The sequence below is a fragment of the Malania oleifera genome, chromosome 13 (assembly GCF_029873635.1).
Source record: "Malania oleifera isolate guangnan ecotype guangnan chromosome 13, ASM2987363v1, whole genome shotgun sequence".
Lineage (NCBI taxonomy): Eukaryota > Viridiplantae > Streptophyta > Magnoliopsida > Santalales > Ximeniaceae > Malania > Malania oleifera.
In genome coordinates, this window is record NC_080429.1 from 35679648 (window position 1) to 35697183 (window position 17536).

The following is a 17536-nucleotide window of genomic DNA, read 5'->3' on the forward strand; positions in this document are numbered from 1 at the left end:
AGACAATATGCAAGTTTGTGTAAAATAATATTTTTACAAATCAAAATCCACAAGCTTAATGAGTCTTGTAATCAAGATGCAAATACTCACTAGCTAAAAAGGTATTCCTGCTCAAAGATTTATTGTTTAAATCGGGGGAAAAACTCTAACTAAGAACTCTCAATGAAAATAATCAATCAACAAGCAAGGAGAGTTTTAACAATGTAAAACACTCAATAACACTCTTGGGAACTTGACCTATTAAGAGAATAGCAAAATAGAGAGTGTACGGAAGTAGTATGGGTTAAATGGGATTTGAAACCCAGTTTACCCCTTTTAATTTTAGTAAAAATTAATTTATCCCGCGAGATTCTGGTGCCCAGTCTGAGGTTCGGGTGCCCGAATAGACACACTCAAAAATTCACTTTTTAAAGGTTCGGGTGCTTGAAATTAGAGTCGGTTGGCTGAACCAAAGTCAATAGCATTCTGTTCGAGGTTCGGGTGCCCGAAGCTAAGTTTGGTTAACCGAACAAAGCAATTCAGTTGCCCGTACCCTTTATGAATGTGATCGTTCGGCACCCGAGTATTTGAAAAGGAACCTGACACAAGTTCGGGTGCCCGAGGGAGATACGCTCAAAAGTGGTTCGGGTGCCCGGACACAAAGTCAACATATTGACTTGTTCGGTCGCATGAACCGTTTTACATGACTTGGGTTCGGTCGCCCAAACCCTCTCAAGATTTTCAAATTTAGTCCATTTTTGCTTGAATTGATTTCCCTAATATAATAAGTGATGTTGCAGACTTATTAATGCATATGCGTTGGGACCTAAGGTCTTTTCAAGTACGCCCAAAAACCTAGTGTCGGTCGACTGAAGGGTGCCTAAGGTCATTTAGTCCCTATGGTCTTGTTGAGCATTAAATCCTATCATGCATGCAGATGCAATATTATAAACCATATAAATTATTACAAACCAATTAAAAAGGAATGCAAATACAATAGATATTAGGTCTTCATTCTTTCGATTCTTTAGACGCCATAAATGAAACTTGATCTTCATAGTTCGTATGACTTGATTGAGTTCCTACCAACAGTACAGGCTAAGGATAGACCTATTCAAGAAGCTCAGTGCACAGGTGAGAAATATTGGTTTTGTCATAATCAAAACAAGAACAGACTCATAGAGTCAACAAAAGTCTGTTGAGAATTCCATTGGAAAAATTAAGTGGATGATGGGTGCTTATATACATGGTTGGGTCCAAGACCCAATAGGCTTAAGCTTTTAGGTCAGGTTGGTGCTCACCCATGTGTATCAAGCCCCCTCATGGGCTCCTCCAATCTTAATAAGTGGTATCAGAACCGACGGTTCGTAACTCTGGGTGAGCAACATCGTAAAAAGTCAAGATGTGAAGTTAATTCTCTTGACGTGCTAACAGTTGGAGGATCAAGTGTGTAGCCGAGGCCAATAAGGATCATCTAGGCTGCGGATGGATTCGAATATAGTCAAGACATGAGAGGTAAGATTGGTTCGAAAGCACGTGGAATGCAATCTGATGCACGTAAGATGCCAGTGGTAAGGCCCACTTGAGTAGCTGTTAGAGAATTGGGCTTACTCCCAAAAGGGAGACAATTTACGTTTAAGGGGGAGTAGTTGGAACTCACAAGTGAGGGGGAGATTGTTGAGAATTTCACTTATGATTTTGTCCCACATTGGAAAAATTGAGTGGATGATGGGTGATTATATACATGGTTGGGTCCAAGATCCAATAGGCTTAAGCTTTTGGGTTAAGTTAGTGTTCACCCATATGTATCAAGCCCACCTATGGGTTCTTCCGATCCTAACAAAGTTGACAAATGTACAAGTATCCAATCTCGTCATATTATCTTGGTGAAATGACAAAAGATGTATAAATTGTTTTTATGTCAAATATTACTAACATATGATTCACAAAGTAAGCCAAATATTGTCACTCTTAAATTTTTTCCAAATAAATAGGGTACAACAACTATAAAGTAAGTTTAATTACACTTGAAGAAGTAAGTTTCATTTAATTCGTGAAATATTTGTTTTTAGGAATAGGATTTTATTTAAGAATTTGACTAGTAAAAAAAATAAGTGTTATTGAATCACACAAAAAATGTGTACGCAGAACATTTTGTTAACTCATGATATAGTATAGATAAGAAAATAAATATTTCTAAATTTTTTTCTCATGAGAATATGGTTTATATTTGATGGAATGACACGACTTTTTTTTAAATAATGGCTTTCTTCTAAATAATTAATCTATGTATAGTATTTATTTTTATTCTTTATTTTTAAAAATCTTATTTTATTCTATTTGAAGGAGTAAACATTTTTTGTTAACCAAACACAACTTAATAGCTTCTTTAATTTGCAAAGAGGAAAGTGAAGAGACTTAAATTAGAAGAGGTAAAGAGAGATAGAAGGGAAGGAGACTAAGAGGAGAAAAAAGTGAGAGATAAAGAAATAAAGTGATAAGATAGAAAAAAAGACACCAAGACCTATTTTGCACTAGGTCGATGCATGATGTATTGTTTAGTTGAGTTGAAGATCCCTTACAATAATCACTACATGTATTTATAACTTTTTCAAGTCGAACCTATTAATTATTCAGTCATAGATATAAATTTAAAATAATAAATCCTAATAACAAAATATGTTTATAAAAAATTTAAAACCCAATCATAAATTGGAATTGTCTCATAACATTAAAGGTCCAATTTATTATAGTCGTCATATTTGTTTAATGTTTATTCGCTTTATCGCCTGATAATTGGAGAACTTCGCTTGACAACTTAGGTGACCATTGTTGCCTGATAACTGCATGGTCTCTCTTGTTCGAGTCGCTACTTACAATTTTGTATGGCTTGGATAGTAAGTGATCCCACCCCTTAAGTGATTTATCTCTTATCTTCAATGTTTGACTTACACATCTTTTAAATGATTCTCCACTTAGTCACTTAGGTGACTAAGCAAGACATGATTCACTTCATCTAGGTGACCTCATTTTTAAGGCAACTATCTTAACTAAATAATTACTATTACAATTGAAAAAGGTGCACAAGAATGACACAATCAGGTACCAGTGGCTATCAAATCCCTCTCGCCTTAGGCAAAATTCCTTTTTTTTTTTTTTGGGATAAGGGAGGCAAATCATAAGAGGATAACTATTTCTTTTGTAAAATACATAAAGAGAAAAAGAAGAAACCCAACAATTTCTAACCTTAGCACCTATCTTTCTCACTTGACAACTACCTAACTATCCTAAAGAAGATGCTGATCTAGGAGCATGTACAATTGATTTTTTTCCTTTGTCTAATTTTTTGTGGGGTTTAATTATTAGAGGTCCACAATGGTGAGGGCTATAAAATTAAATGAAAGGTAGCGTATTTCTAAACCCTGTCCTTTTTATCTTGTCGGATTTGAAATTGAGATGTCTAATTTATAAGCTCAAATTTTAACCATAGAAATATCTTTTAGGAGACTTTGTTATATTATTTCTTATATTAATGTTAGACATCATGATATTGGTAAGCAAAAACTTCTCAGGTACTCAGTCAATTATGCAAATATAAAATAAAGAACAAACCAATGATTCATTAATGAGGAAAAAGGAGATATTCTTCTTTTAGGAATAACAAAATAACTTTTTAAATCACGATGTTTACCATATATGGATGGAGGGCTAGAAATGTTATTTTGATTGAGAAAGTTGCCTTTTTATTTTTTATTGATTCTATTTTCTATTTTATCATTTTTTATATTATCATGTCATAATATTAGTAAGCTGAGTGAGAATTTCGTAAGAAACATCTCATTAGTTAAAATTTGAGACTTTTATCTTATATTAGATGACGTGCGATAAAAGATTAGATACATCTCATTGTGTAGGTCGGACATAATACAGATATTTAATAAACCATAAAAAAAAAATTCTTACCAGGTAAAAATTTTGAAACTTGAATTTAAATTTGTATAAATTTATAAAATAAATATAATCTTCCTGATATGCCCATAATTAATCACGCTAATAAGGGCAGGTCAACGCCCGTCTCACACTTTCTCCAAGTCTGACTTTCTGACGAGTGATCAGCTCCGACCTAATAAAGAGAAGGAGAGATTCACGCCGACGCCCTTATTAACCGAGTAATAGGGGCACACACTTATGGCCGAAGAGCGATTCGCGCCCCCACGCAATAAATCCGAGCCAACCAGCGGTCAACTCAAGCCCCTATAAGTAGGGACTGGGAATACAAGCAAAGGTAAGTGACATAGCACTATTCTACTGTTGCATATAGCCTTCCTAAAAGCCTTCCTCTTACTTAGGCATCGGAGTGATCCCCCGGAGTACACCCCGGGTCCTCCAAGCCTTTGTTTTTTCCCTCTTTCAGGTCAACGAGAGTCGAAGGAGCATCCTAACTATTTTTTTCCCGCAACAGTTGGCGCCATCTGTGGGAAGCTACTTTTAGGAGGCGATATTATCTTGCTCTTGACTTTCCAACATTCAAGCAATGCCAACCTCACGCAATTCCACCTCCTTCCCTGATCACAAAGAACCATCCCAATCCATCCAATGGACCTCCGATTCATCTGGTGTCAGTAGGGAGGAGTTCCTTGCCTTCCAGAAGGAAATGAAAGACATGCTCAACCAACTCTTACAACAGAAGAGTCAGGAGGGGCACGTCCTTCCCCAACCGCAAAAGAAACCCAGCGTAGACAAACAAGCTGACGAACTAAGGGAGAAAGAAGAGAAAACTCAACCCAGCAAGAAGGTAGAAGATGCAAATAGCGTGGACGTCAACCAACAAAGATCCACCGAACTCGAGGAAAGAATAAAGAAGATAGATTACATAGAGAAGATGATGAAAGAGGGCAGAACCAGGCCCTACCATGGGGAAACATCCCTAAAGTGCGCGGAATCTCCGTTCAGCAAAGAGATCATGGAAGCTCCATTGCCCAGCAGATTCGAGATGCCCACCTTTGAGAGATACGAAGGTTTGTCTGACCCCATTGATCACCTGGAAAATTTTAAAATGTTAATGCAGCTGCAAGGGGCTCCAGACGCCATTATGTGCCGAGCGTTTGCTACTACCCTTAAGGGTACCGCCAGAGACTGGTATCGAACTCTTCGACCAGGATCTGTTGGTTCCTTCCAAGGGATGGAGCAAATGTTCATTGGCCACTTCCTCAGTAGCCGAAGAGTTGCCAAAACAACAGGCCATCTAATGAGTATGGTGCAAAGGGACCGGGAGACTTTAAAGAACTTCATGCACCATTTCAACACAGCGACCCTAGAAATCCGCAACTTGGATATGTGGGTAGCTTTGGCCGCCCTGACAACGGCTCTCCAACCCGGAAGTTTCTTATATTCCCTTGGAAAAAAACCTCCAGTGGACATGGGGGAGTTAATGATTCGAGCAGAGAAATACATAAACCTAGAGGAGATGATGGACACGAGAGGAAATCGTCTAGAACGGAAAAGGAGGAACAACGGCAGAGAATCTGGAGACGTGTATAGACCTACAAAAAGGCACGAAACTAGTGCGCTGCAAACAAGTCAAAAGAGTAGAGGACAGCACAACAAGTTCTCCACCTACACACCTTTAAATGTACCGCGCTCAGAGTTGTTGATGCAGATAAAAAAGAAGGACTACGTCTCATGGCCCGAACCTATGCGAACGCCTCTACATAAGCGGAACATGTCCAAGTTCTGCGCATTCCATAGGGATCACGGCCACGACACAGAAGAATGCATTCAGCTAAAGAAAGAAATCGAAGTCCTAATAAGAAGGGGACATCTGTCCAGATTTATCAAGAAAGAAAATTCACAAAGGGAATCCACCGAGCAGAGGAGGCACGGCCCAAAAGAGAAGGAAGAGCAAGCTATTGGGGAAATTACGGTGATCTTTGGAGGATCCGCCAGTGGAGGAGATAGTGGAAGTGCACATAAAAGATATGCTAAACAGGTGCAGACGATAGAAAAGGGGGAAACCAGTAGCAAACGAAACAAGAAAGGTGATGCCATAACCTTTGACAGCGGAGATGAAGAGGAAGTGCAGCAGCCGCACGATGACGCGCTAGTGCTCTCCCTACTTGTAGCCAATTACATGGTTAGGCGTATACTGGTAGACAATGGGAGCTAGGCCAACATCATGTTCTGGTCGGTCTTGGTAGGGATGAAGATCGGCAAGGAACGATTGAAGCCCGTCTCAACCCCTTTGGTAGGATTTGGGGGAGACACTATTCACCCTTTAGGAACCATCACGTTACCAGTGACAATAGGGACAACCCCGCAGCAGGTAACAACGTTGACAGAGTTCCTGGTGGTTAACCGACCTTCGGTGTACAATGTCATCTTGGGTCGTCCATTCCTTAACGCAGTTCGAGCGGTAACATCAACATACCACCTCAAAGTTAAGTTCCCTACGCCACAAGGAATAGGATATGCCAAAGGAGATCAGGCCGCTGCCCGGAGTTGCTATGTAATGGCCTTGAAAGGGAAGATGGAGGCCAAAGAAGCTCTAACGGTGGAAGACCTGGAGGTCAGAGGAGAGTATCCCCAGATCAGTACATTACACGAAGATATCAAACACGTACCACTACAAGGCCACCAGGAGAGAAGTGTACAAATTGGGAATCACTTGCCCGATACTTTGAAAGCGGAGTTGACTAAACTCTTGGACGAATTCTCTGATTTGTTCGCATGGTCGGCTGCAGACATGCCTGGCATCGACCCTGCTGTGATAGAGCACAGGTTGCAGGTCAACCCCAACCACCGACCTGTAAAACAGAAAAAAAGGAGCTTCGCGATGGAACGGATCAAAATAATTGACGAAGAGGTAAAGAAACTGTTGCAGGCCAACTTCATCCGAGAAGTGGACTACCCCGAGTGGCTAAGCAATGTGGTCCTGGTCAGAAAACCCAATGGAAAATGGTGCACCTGCATAGACTTCACGGACTTGAATAAAGCATGCCCAAAGGACAGCTTTCCTCTCCCTCGAATTGATCAGCTAGTGGATTCGACCTCGGGACACGAGCTCCTCAGCTTCATAGACGCTTACTCAGGGTATAACCAGATCCCTATGAGTCCCGCGGATGAGGAAAAAACTTCTTTCGTCACCGAAAGGGGTTTATATTGTTACCGGGTGATGCCCTTCGGCTTAAAAAATGAGGGGGCCACATATCAGAGGCTAGTGAACAAGATTTTTAAAGAATAGCTCGGAAAGACAATGGAAGCTTACGTGGACGATATGCTGGTGAAGAGCATGGAAGCAGGGCAACATTGTAAGGACCTGAGGGAAACGTTCGAGCTCCTCCGTCGGTACCACATGAGGTTGAATCCCTCGAAGTGCGTGTTCGGCGTTTCTGCAGGTAAATTCCTGGGCTTTATGGTGACTCACAGAGGTATAGAAGCAAATCCGGATAAAATACGAGCGCTGCTGGAGATGGAAGCTCCAAGGACTAAAAAGGAGATACAAGTTCTGACCGGAAGGATAGCCTCCCTCAGTAGATTTATCTCCTGTTCAGGGGATAAAGGCTTACCTTTCTTTAGAGCACTGCGGAGGAAGGGAGGATTCGAATGGGGGGAAGATCAGGAGGTAGCCTTCGAGCAGCTTAAGCAATACCTCGGATCCCCTCCTCTCTTGACAAAAGCAAAGAATGGGGAAGACCTCTACCTATATATAGCTTCTACAGAGAATGTCGTCAGCTCGGTTCTGGTCCGGGAAGAAGGTAGAAAGCACCAGCCTATATATTACACAAGTAAGGTGTTAAGTGGCGCCGAGAAGAACTATTGTACGGTGGAGAAAGCCGCCTTCTCTATCATCTGTGCAGCGCGCAAATTAAGACCCTATTTTCAAGCCCATAGGGTTGTCGTGTTAACAAACCTGCCCATGAGACAAATTCTACAGCGACCGGAGAGTTCGGGGAGAATGACGAGGTGGTCGGTAGAATTAAGTGAATTCGACATACAGTATCAACCGAGGCCCGCGGTCAAGGCTCAGGTACTCACGGATTTTACCGCAGAAAGGCTACCCGAGTCATCCACCAAGTCGGACGAGTGGACATTGCATGTTGATGGGTCCTCTAATGCTGCTGGAGGGGGAGCCGGGTTCATCCTTTCTGACCTGGAGGGCAATGAAACTCTCTTCGCCCTAAAACTGGAGTTCACAGCAACCAACAACGAAGCGGAGTACGAAGCCCTGTTAGCCGGCCTGCGACTGGCGGAAGCATTAGGGGTGGCACAGATCAAAGTACTGAGTGATTCCCAGCTAGTGGTAGAGCAACTCAAAGGAGAATTCGAAGCTAGAGATCCAAGAATGAAGAAATATCTCTCCAAGGCAAGAGAATACATAGAGGCATTCATCCAGTTCGACATAGAACACGTACCGAGAGCAGAAAATAGAAAGGTGGACGCACTAGCGAAATTAGCCTCGGCAACCGGTTCGGAATGGAAAGACATTACCTATCTTGAACGCATAGGAAAACCCTCATACGAGGAGGACAGAATTAACTCATTGGCGTCCGAATTCAGCAAGGACGACTGGAGAGCGTCCTTATTCCTGTACCTCCAGGACGGATCCCTACCAAGAGATAATAAGGAGGCTCAAAAGGTGAGGAGGAAAGCGGCAAGATATACGTTGATGGGCCGGGAGCTCTACAGGCGATCCCTTACACTGCCCTACCTCCGATGTTTAAGCAAAGATGAAGGGCAATACGTACTACGAGAAATCCACGAAGGAGTATGTGGAAACCACCTTGCCAGTAGGGCTCTAGCTCACAAAGCTATGCGACAGGGATTTTACTGGCCCACAATGAGGAAGGACGCGGTTGAGCTCGTAAAAAAATGTGACAGATGTCAAAAGTGCGCAATTGTACCACACGCCCCCTCAAGTCTACTCTCTCCTCTAACCAGTCCCTGCCCTTTTGCTCAGTGGGGGATAGATATCCTTGGACCTCTTCCACAGACGACTGGCCAAAAAAAATTCTTGTTGGTAGCAATAGATTATTTCACTAAGTGGGTAGAGGTCGAACCCCTAGCCACCATAACAGAGCGGAATATTACACGCTTTGTATGGACCTCATTAGTTTGTCGCTATGGCATTCCCTTAGCGATAGTTACAGACCATGGGAGGCAGTTTGACAACGAGCGCTTCAAAAAGTTCTGTTCGGACCTATCTATTAAGCTTCTCTTCGCGTCAGTGGCGCACCCCCAGAGCAATGGACAAGTAGAGAACATGAATCGGACGATTCTGCACGGACTGAGGACCCGACTCGAATCTATGCAAGGTAGATGGACAGAGGAGCTCCCTTCCCTTATATGGGCCTACCACACCACCAAAAGAGCAGCAACAGGGGAAACCCCGTTCATGCTTGTTTTCGGTGCAGAAGCAATCATCCCAGCAGAGGTGGGCATACCCTCTTGGCGAAGGAAATACTTTAAGGAGCAGACCAACAGTGAGGAGCTCAGGTCAGAAATAGACCTACTGGAAGAGAGACAGGATCAGGCGAGTTTAAAAGTTGCAGCTTACCAGCAGAGGGTAGCAAAGTACTACAACAACCGCGTCAAAATAAGAAATTTCCATTCAGGAGACTTAGTCCTGAGGAAGAGGCGAAACAACCCGTCCGAGCAGGGGTCGCACAAGTTAAAGCCTAACTGGGAGGGCCCATACAAGGTCACAACAGAAATAAAACCCGGAACATACAAGTTGGAAGATGTAGGGGGGAAAGAAGTCAAAAACACATGGAAATCTGAAATGTTAAAGAAATACTATTCTTAAAAAACCGCTTCTTGCAACGCTGTAATAAAAGTGGTCACTTACAAAAGTTGCACTACATCAATAAAGGATGAAAATTCAAATACATATTCTGTCCCTACGAACTAATTTGCTTTGCTCCCTTCTCCAGCTTCCTCCTCCTCCCCTTCTTCATCCTCTTCCAAATCCTCCGCAGACTCGGGGCTCTCCTCGCCATAGCCATGAGAGCTTACACCATCAAGAGGGATCTCGGGATGTTTAGTCCTTACTTGATCACGACACCTCCTGAATCCAACTCGGTAAGCTTTAGAGGTGTCGATAACAAATTGGTTGGAGTCCTTGTATCTCTTCACTGCAGTTCGGGAAGCAGAAGCAGCAGCAGTAGTCTTCTCGGGCAGGAAGTTCCCTCCCTACGAAGGTGATCGATCTCTGCCTTCAAAGCTTGCTCGCAGAGCTCGGCCTCGTGTAGCTCGTTCTGAGCGAGGACATATTTTTCCCGTGCATCCAATGTCTGGTGATACATCTCCGCGACTTTCTCCTCCTGGGCCAGAGCCATCGTTGCCAGCTGGGGAAAAATGCAAGGTATGGAACAGTTACAAAGAGCTCGCGTAAGTCAAAAAAAAATAAATTTATAAAGTAAGTAAAGTAGCCACCTGGTACGAAGTATGGCGGATCTTCGTCGAGAGCGCGTCAAGACGGGTACATTGGGCCTGCACAAAGTCCTCAACATGCACAGCCCGACGACAAGCAGACGCAGAACGGGTCGGCTCGTGAAAAATGGCTTCCACTTGAGCCGCGAGTGCATAGGAGGAGCAGCATGGACCTCGTCAGTAAGGGCGCCGGAATCACCTACTGCAGGGGCTTCCTTTGGGAGGATTCTCCTTCAACCTCTCTTCTCTTCTTCCTACTCCTACTCACCCTTTGCTTTCTAGCTTCTCCTATGAGCGATTCATACCTGGTGAAGTCCATATCTGCGAGCAGTAAAAGAAAAATTGGTAATAAGAAACACCATAGTGTAAAGGATAAACACCTGAAAATACTAATTACACAAAAATCAGAGGGAGAGAAAAAGGGGAAAAATGACTTGAGGGGGGGAAGCGAGTGAAGGAAACGGGGCTGATTCCCATTGCACCAAGGAACACGCACTGGAAGCAGCTCACTACATGAGGGAATACCCCGTTAACGAATGTACGAAGTTCTTTCAGGGTGGGCCTGATCTTCGGGGGAACGTATGGGGGAGGAGATGGATGGCACCGAAACTTACAAGGGGAAACAAGGGATATTTTTGAAAGGAGAAAAAATGGGTTTTTTTTTTTTGTGTTTTTGTTTTAGAAGATAACCTACTTGTAAGCCCTGGGAAAAAATGAGGGTGGGGAAGATAACAACGTTACCGTTCAAGAGGAGAAGCCAGACAACGGGTCCGTTTTATTAATTCAACTCTCCCGAAACAAGAGGAAAAAAGGGTCTTTCCAATATGGATGGAGAACTGACCTGGTAGAAGAGGTGAGAAGAGTTTAAACTGGTAGAGATAGAGCGTTGAATAAATTAAAGCTCTTCTCTGCCAGAATGAGACAGCATTGGAGGCAACTCTAAAAAAGTGGGACGGTAAGGCTAATGGCCACAAACGGAGCAGGGGGAGCACAGCCCAAAACAGGTGAATGAAGATAAGAGTTCGGAAGAGTTGTGATGGTTGCTATGCGGTTTAATTTTATAATTATGTAGTAAAAAACGTAGTACGCTAGAAAACAAAAGGGAATGAGAGGAAAAGAAAAAAGGGGAAGCCTAGACCACGTCTAGATAAGCGGTTTACAGAGGGCAGAGGCTCTCGGAATTTTTTGTGGTAAAAACACTGACTCAGTAGCATGAGGGTAACCTAACAGTGAATTCGATGGTTACCGGCAAAGAAGAAATAACTGGCGTTATGCAGGGGTCAGAACGAGAGGGGAAGGAGTCACAACGAGCGCTCCGAACTGTTTGTAGGGATCTTAAATTGCTGTGAGGCCGTCTCCATAGGAAAAACAAAGCCTGAAGGAAAAACACTACTTAACCTAAGGTCAAGCAGAGCAAGCAACAGCAAAGACAAGAAGAAGAGAGAAGAAAGGAGGACAACACAGATCAAGACAGGTAGTAAAATTCACACAAACAACAACAAGGCAATTCTTTACAAGGGACAGGATCAAACATAAAAGATTAGCGCAAAACAATGAAGAACATGAGGAACACCAAGACAAAAATTACTATAGAAAGGAAAGCATTACCTAGCACCGAAAAAAAATAAGGGACTTGGGGACCAAGTATAAATGGATGGAAGATGTAGTAGTTGAAGAAGAAGGAAGCAATCCCTTGAATGAGACGAGTGCGCGACTTAAAATGAAGTGAGTCCACTGCCCTTTATAAATGGTGTTGAGAAGAGGTTGGTTGGTGGTAGATAGTTGATTTGACCAGAGAATTGGAAGGAGTAGAGGTACCCTTTAGTGTTCTTGGGCCAGTTGGATAGGAAAATCATTACTGTACGTTATAGATACAATACAGATTACAAACACGATTTACTTAGCTTCGGTGGTAGGCCAAGCCATGACAAGTCCAAGTCTTCGTGAACTACACCAACCGATCATAGCAAGGGTTAATCAGATGTGGTATGATTAGCAATTTGAGGAGTCTTTTGATATCTGTGGATTTGCGTATATAGGGACATTTCTAAGGCCCAAGTTGCATGTTTTGACGAAGGGGACAGTAAGCATTTAAAATCTTAAAACATGACATAAGCGTTATATATCTAGGCGGTGAGTACAACTTTACATGATTTCTGATTAAAATACTTAATTAATGGCGGTATTTTGTACATCACCTTCAAAATCATGTTGACACACACTGATAATAATCTAAGTCGTCTTTACTGAGAGGTGTCATGCACACCCCCTGATTTATTACAATATTGTTCAGACGTCTGTGGGAGTTATAACAATTATTAGGGTAGTGCAATGAAGCGTAGGTGGATAGACACGAAGGTCTTGTTTTAGAAATGTTAATATTTTATTTATGTGTGATGAGTTGTCATAAATTATTGTGATATCCTATTTTTGAAAAGTTAGATCTTTAATGCTGATATGGGAATAGTTAGCATTCTGGGTCATTGAATTGAAGGTCTCCACTATCTTTATTCAGGATTATTATAATAGAAATATTCAGGTGTTACACGTGGAGTATGAAGAGAAATTTTAATGACGGAAATTACCCAGGTCGCCTACAGTTTGTATCAGAGCTTAGGGAATAGGTTTGTGTAAACTCTAGGGATGTTATAACCAGAGTGTAGTATAGGTATGAATGATAGTAGGATGAGGGAAGGGATATGTTTTAGGGTAGGTGTAGGTGGTAGAGGATTAAGAGCAATCAGACTATAGATTTTGCATAGCCAGTAGTTAAAATACCAACAAGCAAATTTGACTTTTGGAGTTTTGTCTTAACTCTCGCAGCCGAAAGAAAGTAGAATAGAAAATTTATGCCGTGGTTTTGTATGAGTTTTTTAGAGGATGAAAAGGATAGCGGACTAGTTCGGTATGAATGAAGTCACGGAAATCGAACTCATCTGACGTTTTCTTCCGAATATGCATTGTCACTATAGTCTTTTTCTTGAGTATTATAGTCAATGCAATGGAATGAGTTGCTACCATGTTGCAATACTGGACTATTTCGACATAGAAACTTTTGTGTATTTTGTGGAAGATGTGCACCGTGGCACAGTTTATGAAGTATACCTAGGTGTCTTAGGCTTCCTATGATTTATGTGCATAGAACTCTAGAGCAACTGAAAGAATGTCAGTAGTTACCCTCGGATTTAGGTGCTTCGCAATCCTCGGGTTCTGTCATGTGTGGATGGAGTTTTTGGGGATACTGGTTACGATAATGCGTTTTATTGGAAAGTTATTGTTCCTTGGTGTAGTTATCTCTCTCTCGCGCTTATTGGGCTTAATAAAATATTCAATCCTGCCATAAGTTAGCATGGTCCGTAGATCCGACTATTCTAAGGAGAGTAGGTGTCACATTCAATTCTAGGATGCCATAAAATGTCCGGCCTTCGTAATGTTGGAGTTTGTAACCACACGGCAGAAGGAGGAATAGAAGATATTCTTTATAGTCTATGAGTCAAGCATCTAAGGACTTTTCGTACATTTCACAAGTCGCGCGACATTCTACGTTGGTTAAAGGAGAGGAAAACAAAGGTTGAGAATGAAAAACAATATTAAAATGGGATAGAATTATAATTATATGGGGTAAGAGCTAACAGTAGGAAGAATATGTGAGATAGATATAAATTTGACAGGTGAGTGTGAGATGAGAAGATCCTGCCAATAAGACATCATATTATAGTCACATAGAAATGCATGCAACACCTAGGGCCAGCATATCAACATGTAAAAGAGACTGCTATTGCATAGTTGGGTCTCAGACTGTCCACATGTTAGTCGGACTAGTCATCTCGATTTGGAAGTTAAATTTTTGCATCTGCGGGAACAAGATAATATAGTATATTAAAGTTGATGAGTTAAAGAAAATTTAATTGGAAACCATCAAAGTTCTTAATGTATATGAATTAGGAATCAACATAAATGAGACACATATATAGTATGGAAGCGAAACTTCCACAAAAAATTAGGCTGTCAGATTGAAAGAGAACCCTTTCAATTAGCAAGTGGAAAAGTTTGGATAGGGTGTTTATTTTTTGCTTGGAGGAGAAACCGGATTTTAAGTTCAGCTAATGGAGTTAATTACTTATTTGGTGGTTAGATAGATTTGAGAATGGTTGTCTTACTTTTGAAAATTGAAGAAAAGAGAAAAGTGCTCATTCACACAGTTAGTGAGGTAAAGACATGGATGGAGGATAAAAAGAAAAATTAGAATGGTAAGTTATAGAGTTGAGTTATTTACAAAATGAGTAGTAAAGAGTCTGAGAGAGTTGATGGCGATGAGGTTTTTGAGAAGCCGAGTGTAGTGTGTTCAATTTGCAACACAGTCATCCCGAGGATGAAGGAGGGTCAGATTCGGTTGTTCAGATTGGTGAACGTGCGGGGGTGGTAATTTGAAACTTTGGTGGTTCTAATGAGATCGTTCTTTGCGTGGAATAGATAGTGTTAATTAGAAGAAAGTCTTCCTTTCGGTTTATTCAAAGAGGATTAACTTAGAGCGACTCAAACAGGAGTAGTTGAGGAGGTTTGCTACTGAACTTGTTGAGTGTACATAGCACCATTAGAGGTTTAAAACTCCATAGTATGTATGTGTAGCTGAGGAAGAAATAGCTGGTGGTGTTCTCCACTTCAAAGTTTTTGTGTGTCTTGCTCTCATCTTTTGCATTTTTCAACATGGCAAAGGTTGACTTCTGTCAATAGTGGAGCAGCAATGAGGGTATTTGTTACCAAGAGTGATTTTAACTTACAAATGTCACGGTATTTCGGTTATTTATTTATGGAGATTTCATTGGGGCAAATCTTCAGAATTTGGATACTAATGTTGGGAAGCAAGGATCTGAGTAATAGAATTGATATTTTGTCTATGGATGGCTGCCTAATACATTAGTTTAAAATTTCTCGATCTCACCTGATTGAAATGACCTAAATATTTCATATAGCGGAAAACCTCCCTAATAATTACCAGCGTACTAAATTATGCCACTCAACAACAATAATCATTTCCAACATCACACTTTAAACAGTTAAACAGTTAGCAATGTTTATCCCTTAACAGAGTAGTATAAGGACATCAAAAACAAATTGACTGACTAATCTATTATAAATCAAAACCTATATCCCCCCACGCGTCGTCCATACACTACTGTGACCATGTTCTATCCAGCATGGACATCTGAAAAAATATTGGGATAATCATGGGGTGAGACACTGGTATTGGGCTCTCACAAGGTTGGGTCTTCATACAAACAATAATATTTTATAAAAATAATTATTCCCAAGTTCAGTAAAACCCAAGTACGTGGGTTATCGATCTCAAGGGGTTACAGTGCAGTTATCAACCTTTTCCAGTTTGTTTATAAAGTTTGTATAAAGGAGAGGAGTTAACGGTGAGATTTTTTTGTGTGTGCTAACAACTCATGGACCAGCATGTACACTCTACGTACCGCTCTCCTCAAAGCGATGTGTATCCGGACTTGAAGCCTCGTGTGGATTTTTTTTTTTCTTGGCCCCGACCGGATCACCAGATGCCTTATGCCTGGATTGTACTACCTCCCAACGCTCTCCTATCCATCAAGTTACTAACCCGAGAATCTCAAGCCAAGTGGGGGAAAAGGGTTATTCAAGGGCACAAGGCTTAGCAAGGGTTGTAGCGACACACAACCTCCGGAGTCGTAACGGTCTGGGGACCCGGAGTAACGTGTTGTCTCAACGATCACGCGCCCCGATCCCGCCCACCGGTTCTGTCCGCCCCCTCCTGTATATCTGTAGAGGCTTTTTTGCTCTGTCTTGATTCGGATGGCAGCGAAGGGTAATGGTGAGACAACCCAACATGAACTGTGTAATATATACGTATAATTACTATAGTATAATATATTATTCATTATATTTTAATTATATAAGAAACTTTACCTAAGCGGAACAATGTCCAAGTTCTGCGGCATTCCATAGGATGTCACAGGCAAACAGAAGAATGCAATTCAGCTAAATGAAAAGAAATCGAACTAGTACCGCTAATAGAAGGGGACATCTAGTCCAGATTTAATCAGAAAGATTAATTCACCAAAGGGAATCCACCGAGTAGCGGAGGACACGGCCAAAAGAGAAGGAAAGGCAAGCTATTGGGGAAATTACGGTGTGATCTTTGGAGGATCCGCCAGTGGAGGAGATCGTGGGAAGGTGCACAAAAAGACCTTGCTAACAGTGCAGTAGACGATAGAAAAGGGGTAGAGGAAACCAGTACGCAAACGAAACAAGAACATAGTGCTGCCAAACAGATTTGAGAGGGAGAGAAGCTGTGTAAGTGCAGCAAGCCGCACGATGACGCGTAGTTGCTCTCCCTACTTAGTAGCCACTTTACATGGTTAGGCGTTATACTGTGATAGACAATGGGAAGTCGGGCAGTCAACATCATGTTGTCTGGTACGGTCTTTGGTAGGGGATGAACGATCGGCGCTACGGAACGATTGAAGCCGCGTCTAACCCTTTGGGTTAGGATTGGTGGGAGGAGGACACACTCTTTCACCCTTATAGGAACACCATCACAGTACCAAGTGAACAGTAGGGACAACCCAGGCAGCATGGTACAAGTTGACCAGAGTTCATGGTGTTAACCGACCTTCGGTGTTACAATGTGTCATCTTGGGTCGTTCCAGTCTTAAAGCAAGTTCGCGCGGGAACAATAAACATACCACCTCAAAGGTAAGTTCCATAAGCCAAAGAATAGGATATGCCAAAGGAGCTCAGGCCGTGCCACGGAGTGCAGTAATGCTTTGAAGGAAGATGGAGGCCAAAGAAGCTCTAACGGGGGAATGGAAGGGACCGGGGGTCAGAGGAGAGTTATCCCCAGATCATACATTACACAGAAGATATCAAACACGTACCACACAAGGCCACAGGAGAGAAGTGTACAAATTGGGAATCACTGCACGATACTTGGAAAGCGGAGTTGACTGCAAAACTCTTGGACGAATTCTTGATTGTTCGCATGGTCGGCTGCGACATGCTGGCATCTGACCCGCGGTGATATAGAGCACAGGTTGCCGGTCACCCCCAAACACCGACCTGTAAAACAGGAAAAAAAGGAGCTTCGCGGATG

At 42.1% G+C, this 17536-nt stretch overlaps 1 protein-coding gene across 1 annotated transcript; it reads left to right on the forward strand.

Annotated features, from left to right (window-relative positions):
* The first annotated feature begins 5041 nt into the window (after positions 1-5041).
* On the forward strand, positions 5042-6145 carry LOC131145799 (uncharacterized). Its single transcript, XM_058094982.1, has 2 exons — positions 5042-5709; positions 5809-6145. Exons 1-2 carry the CDS (start codon positions 5042-5044, stop codon positions 6143-6145), a joined length of 1005 nt encoding a protein of 334 aa, XP_057950965.1.
* Positions 6146-17536: the final 11391 nt, after the last annotated feature.

What these genes read in the sequence shown, in the direction of transcription:
- LOC131145799 (XM_058094982.1), top strand. Translation starts at nt 5,042, where the DNA reads ATGCAGCTGCAAGGGGCTCCAGACGCCATTATGTGCCGAGCGTTTGCT. An exon ending in CATAAGCGGAACATGTCCAA is followed by an intron (nt 5,710 to 5,808) that starts GTTCTGCGCATT and finishes ACATCTGTCCAG; the next exon opens with ATTTATCAAGAAAGAAAATT.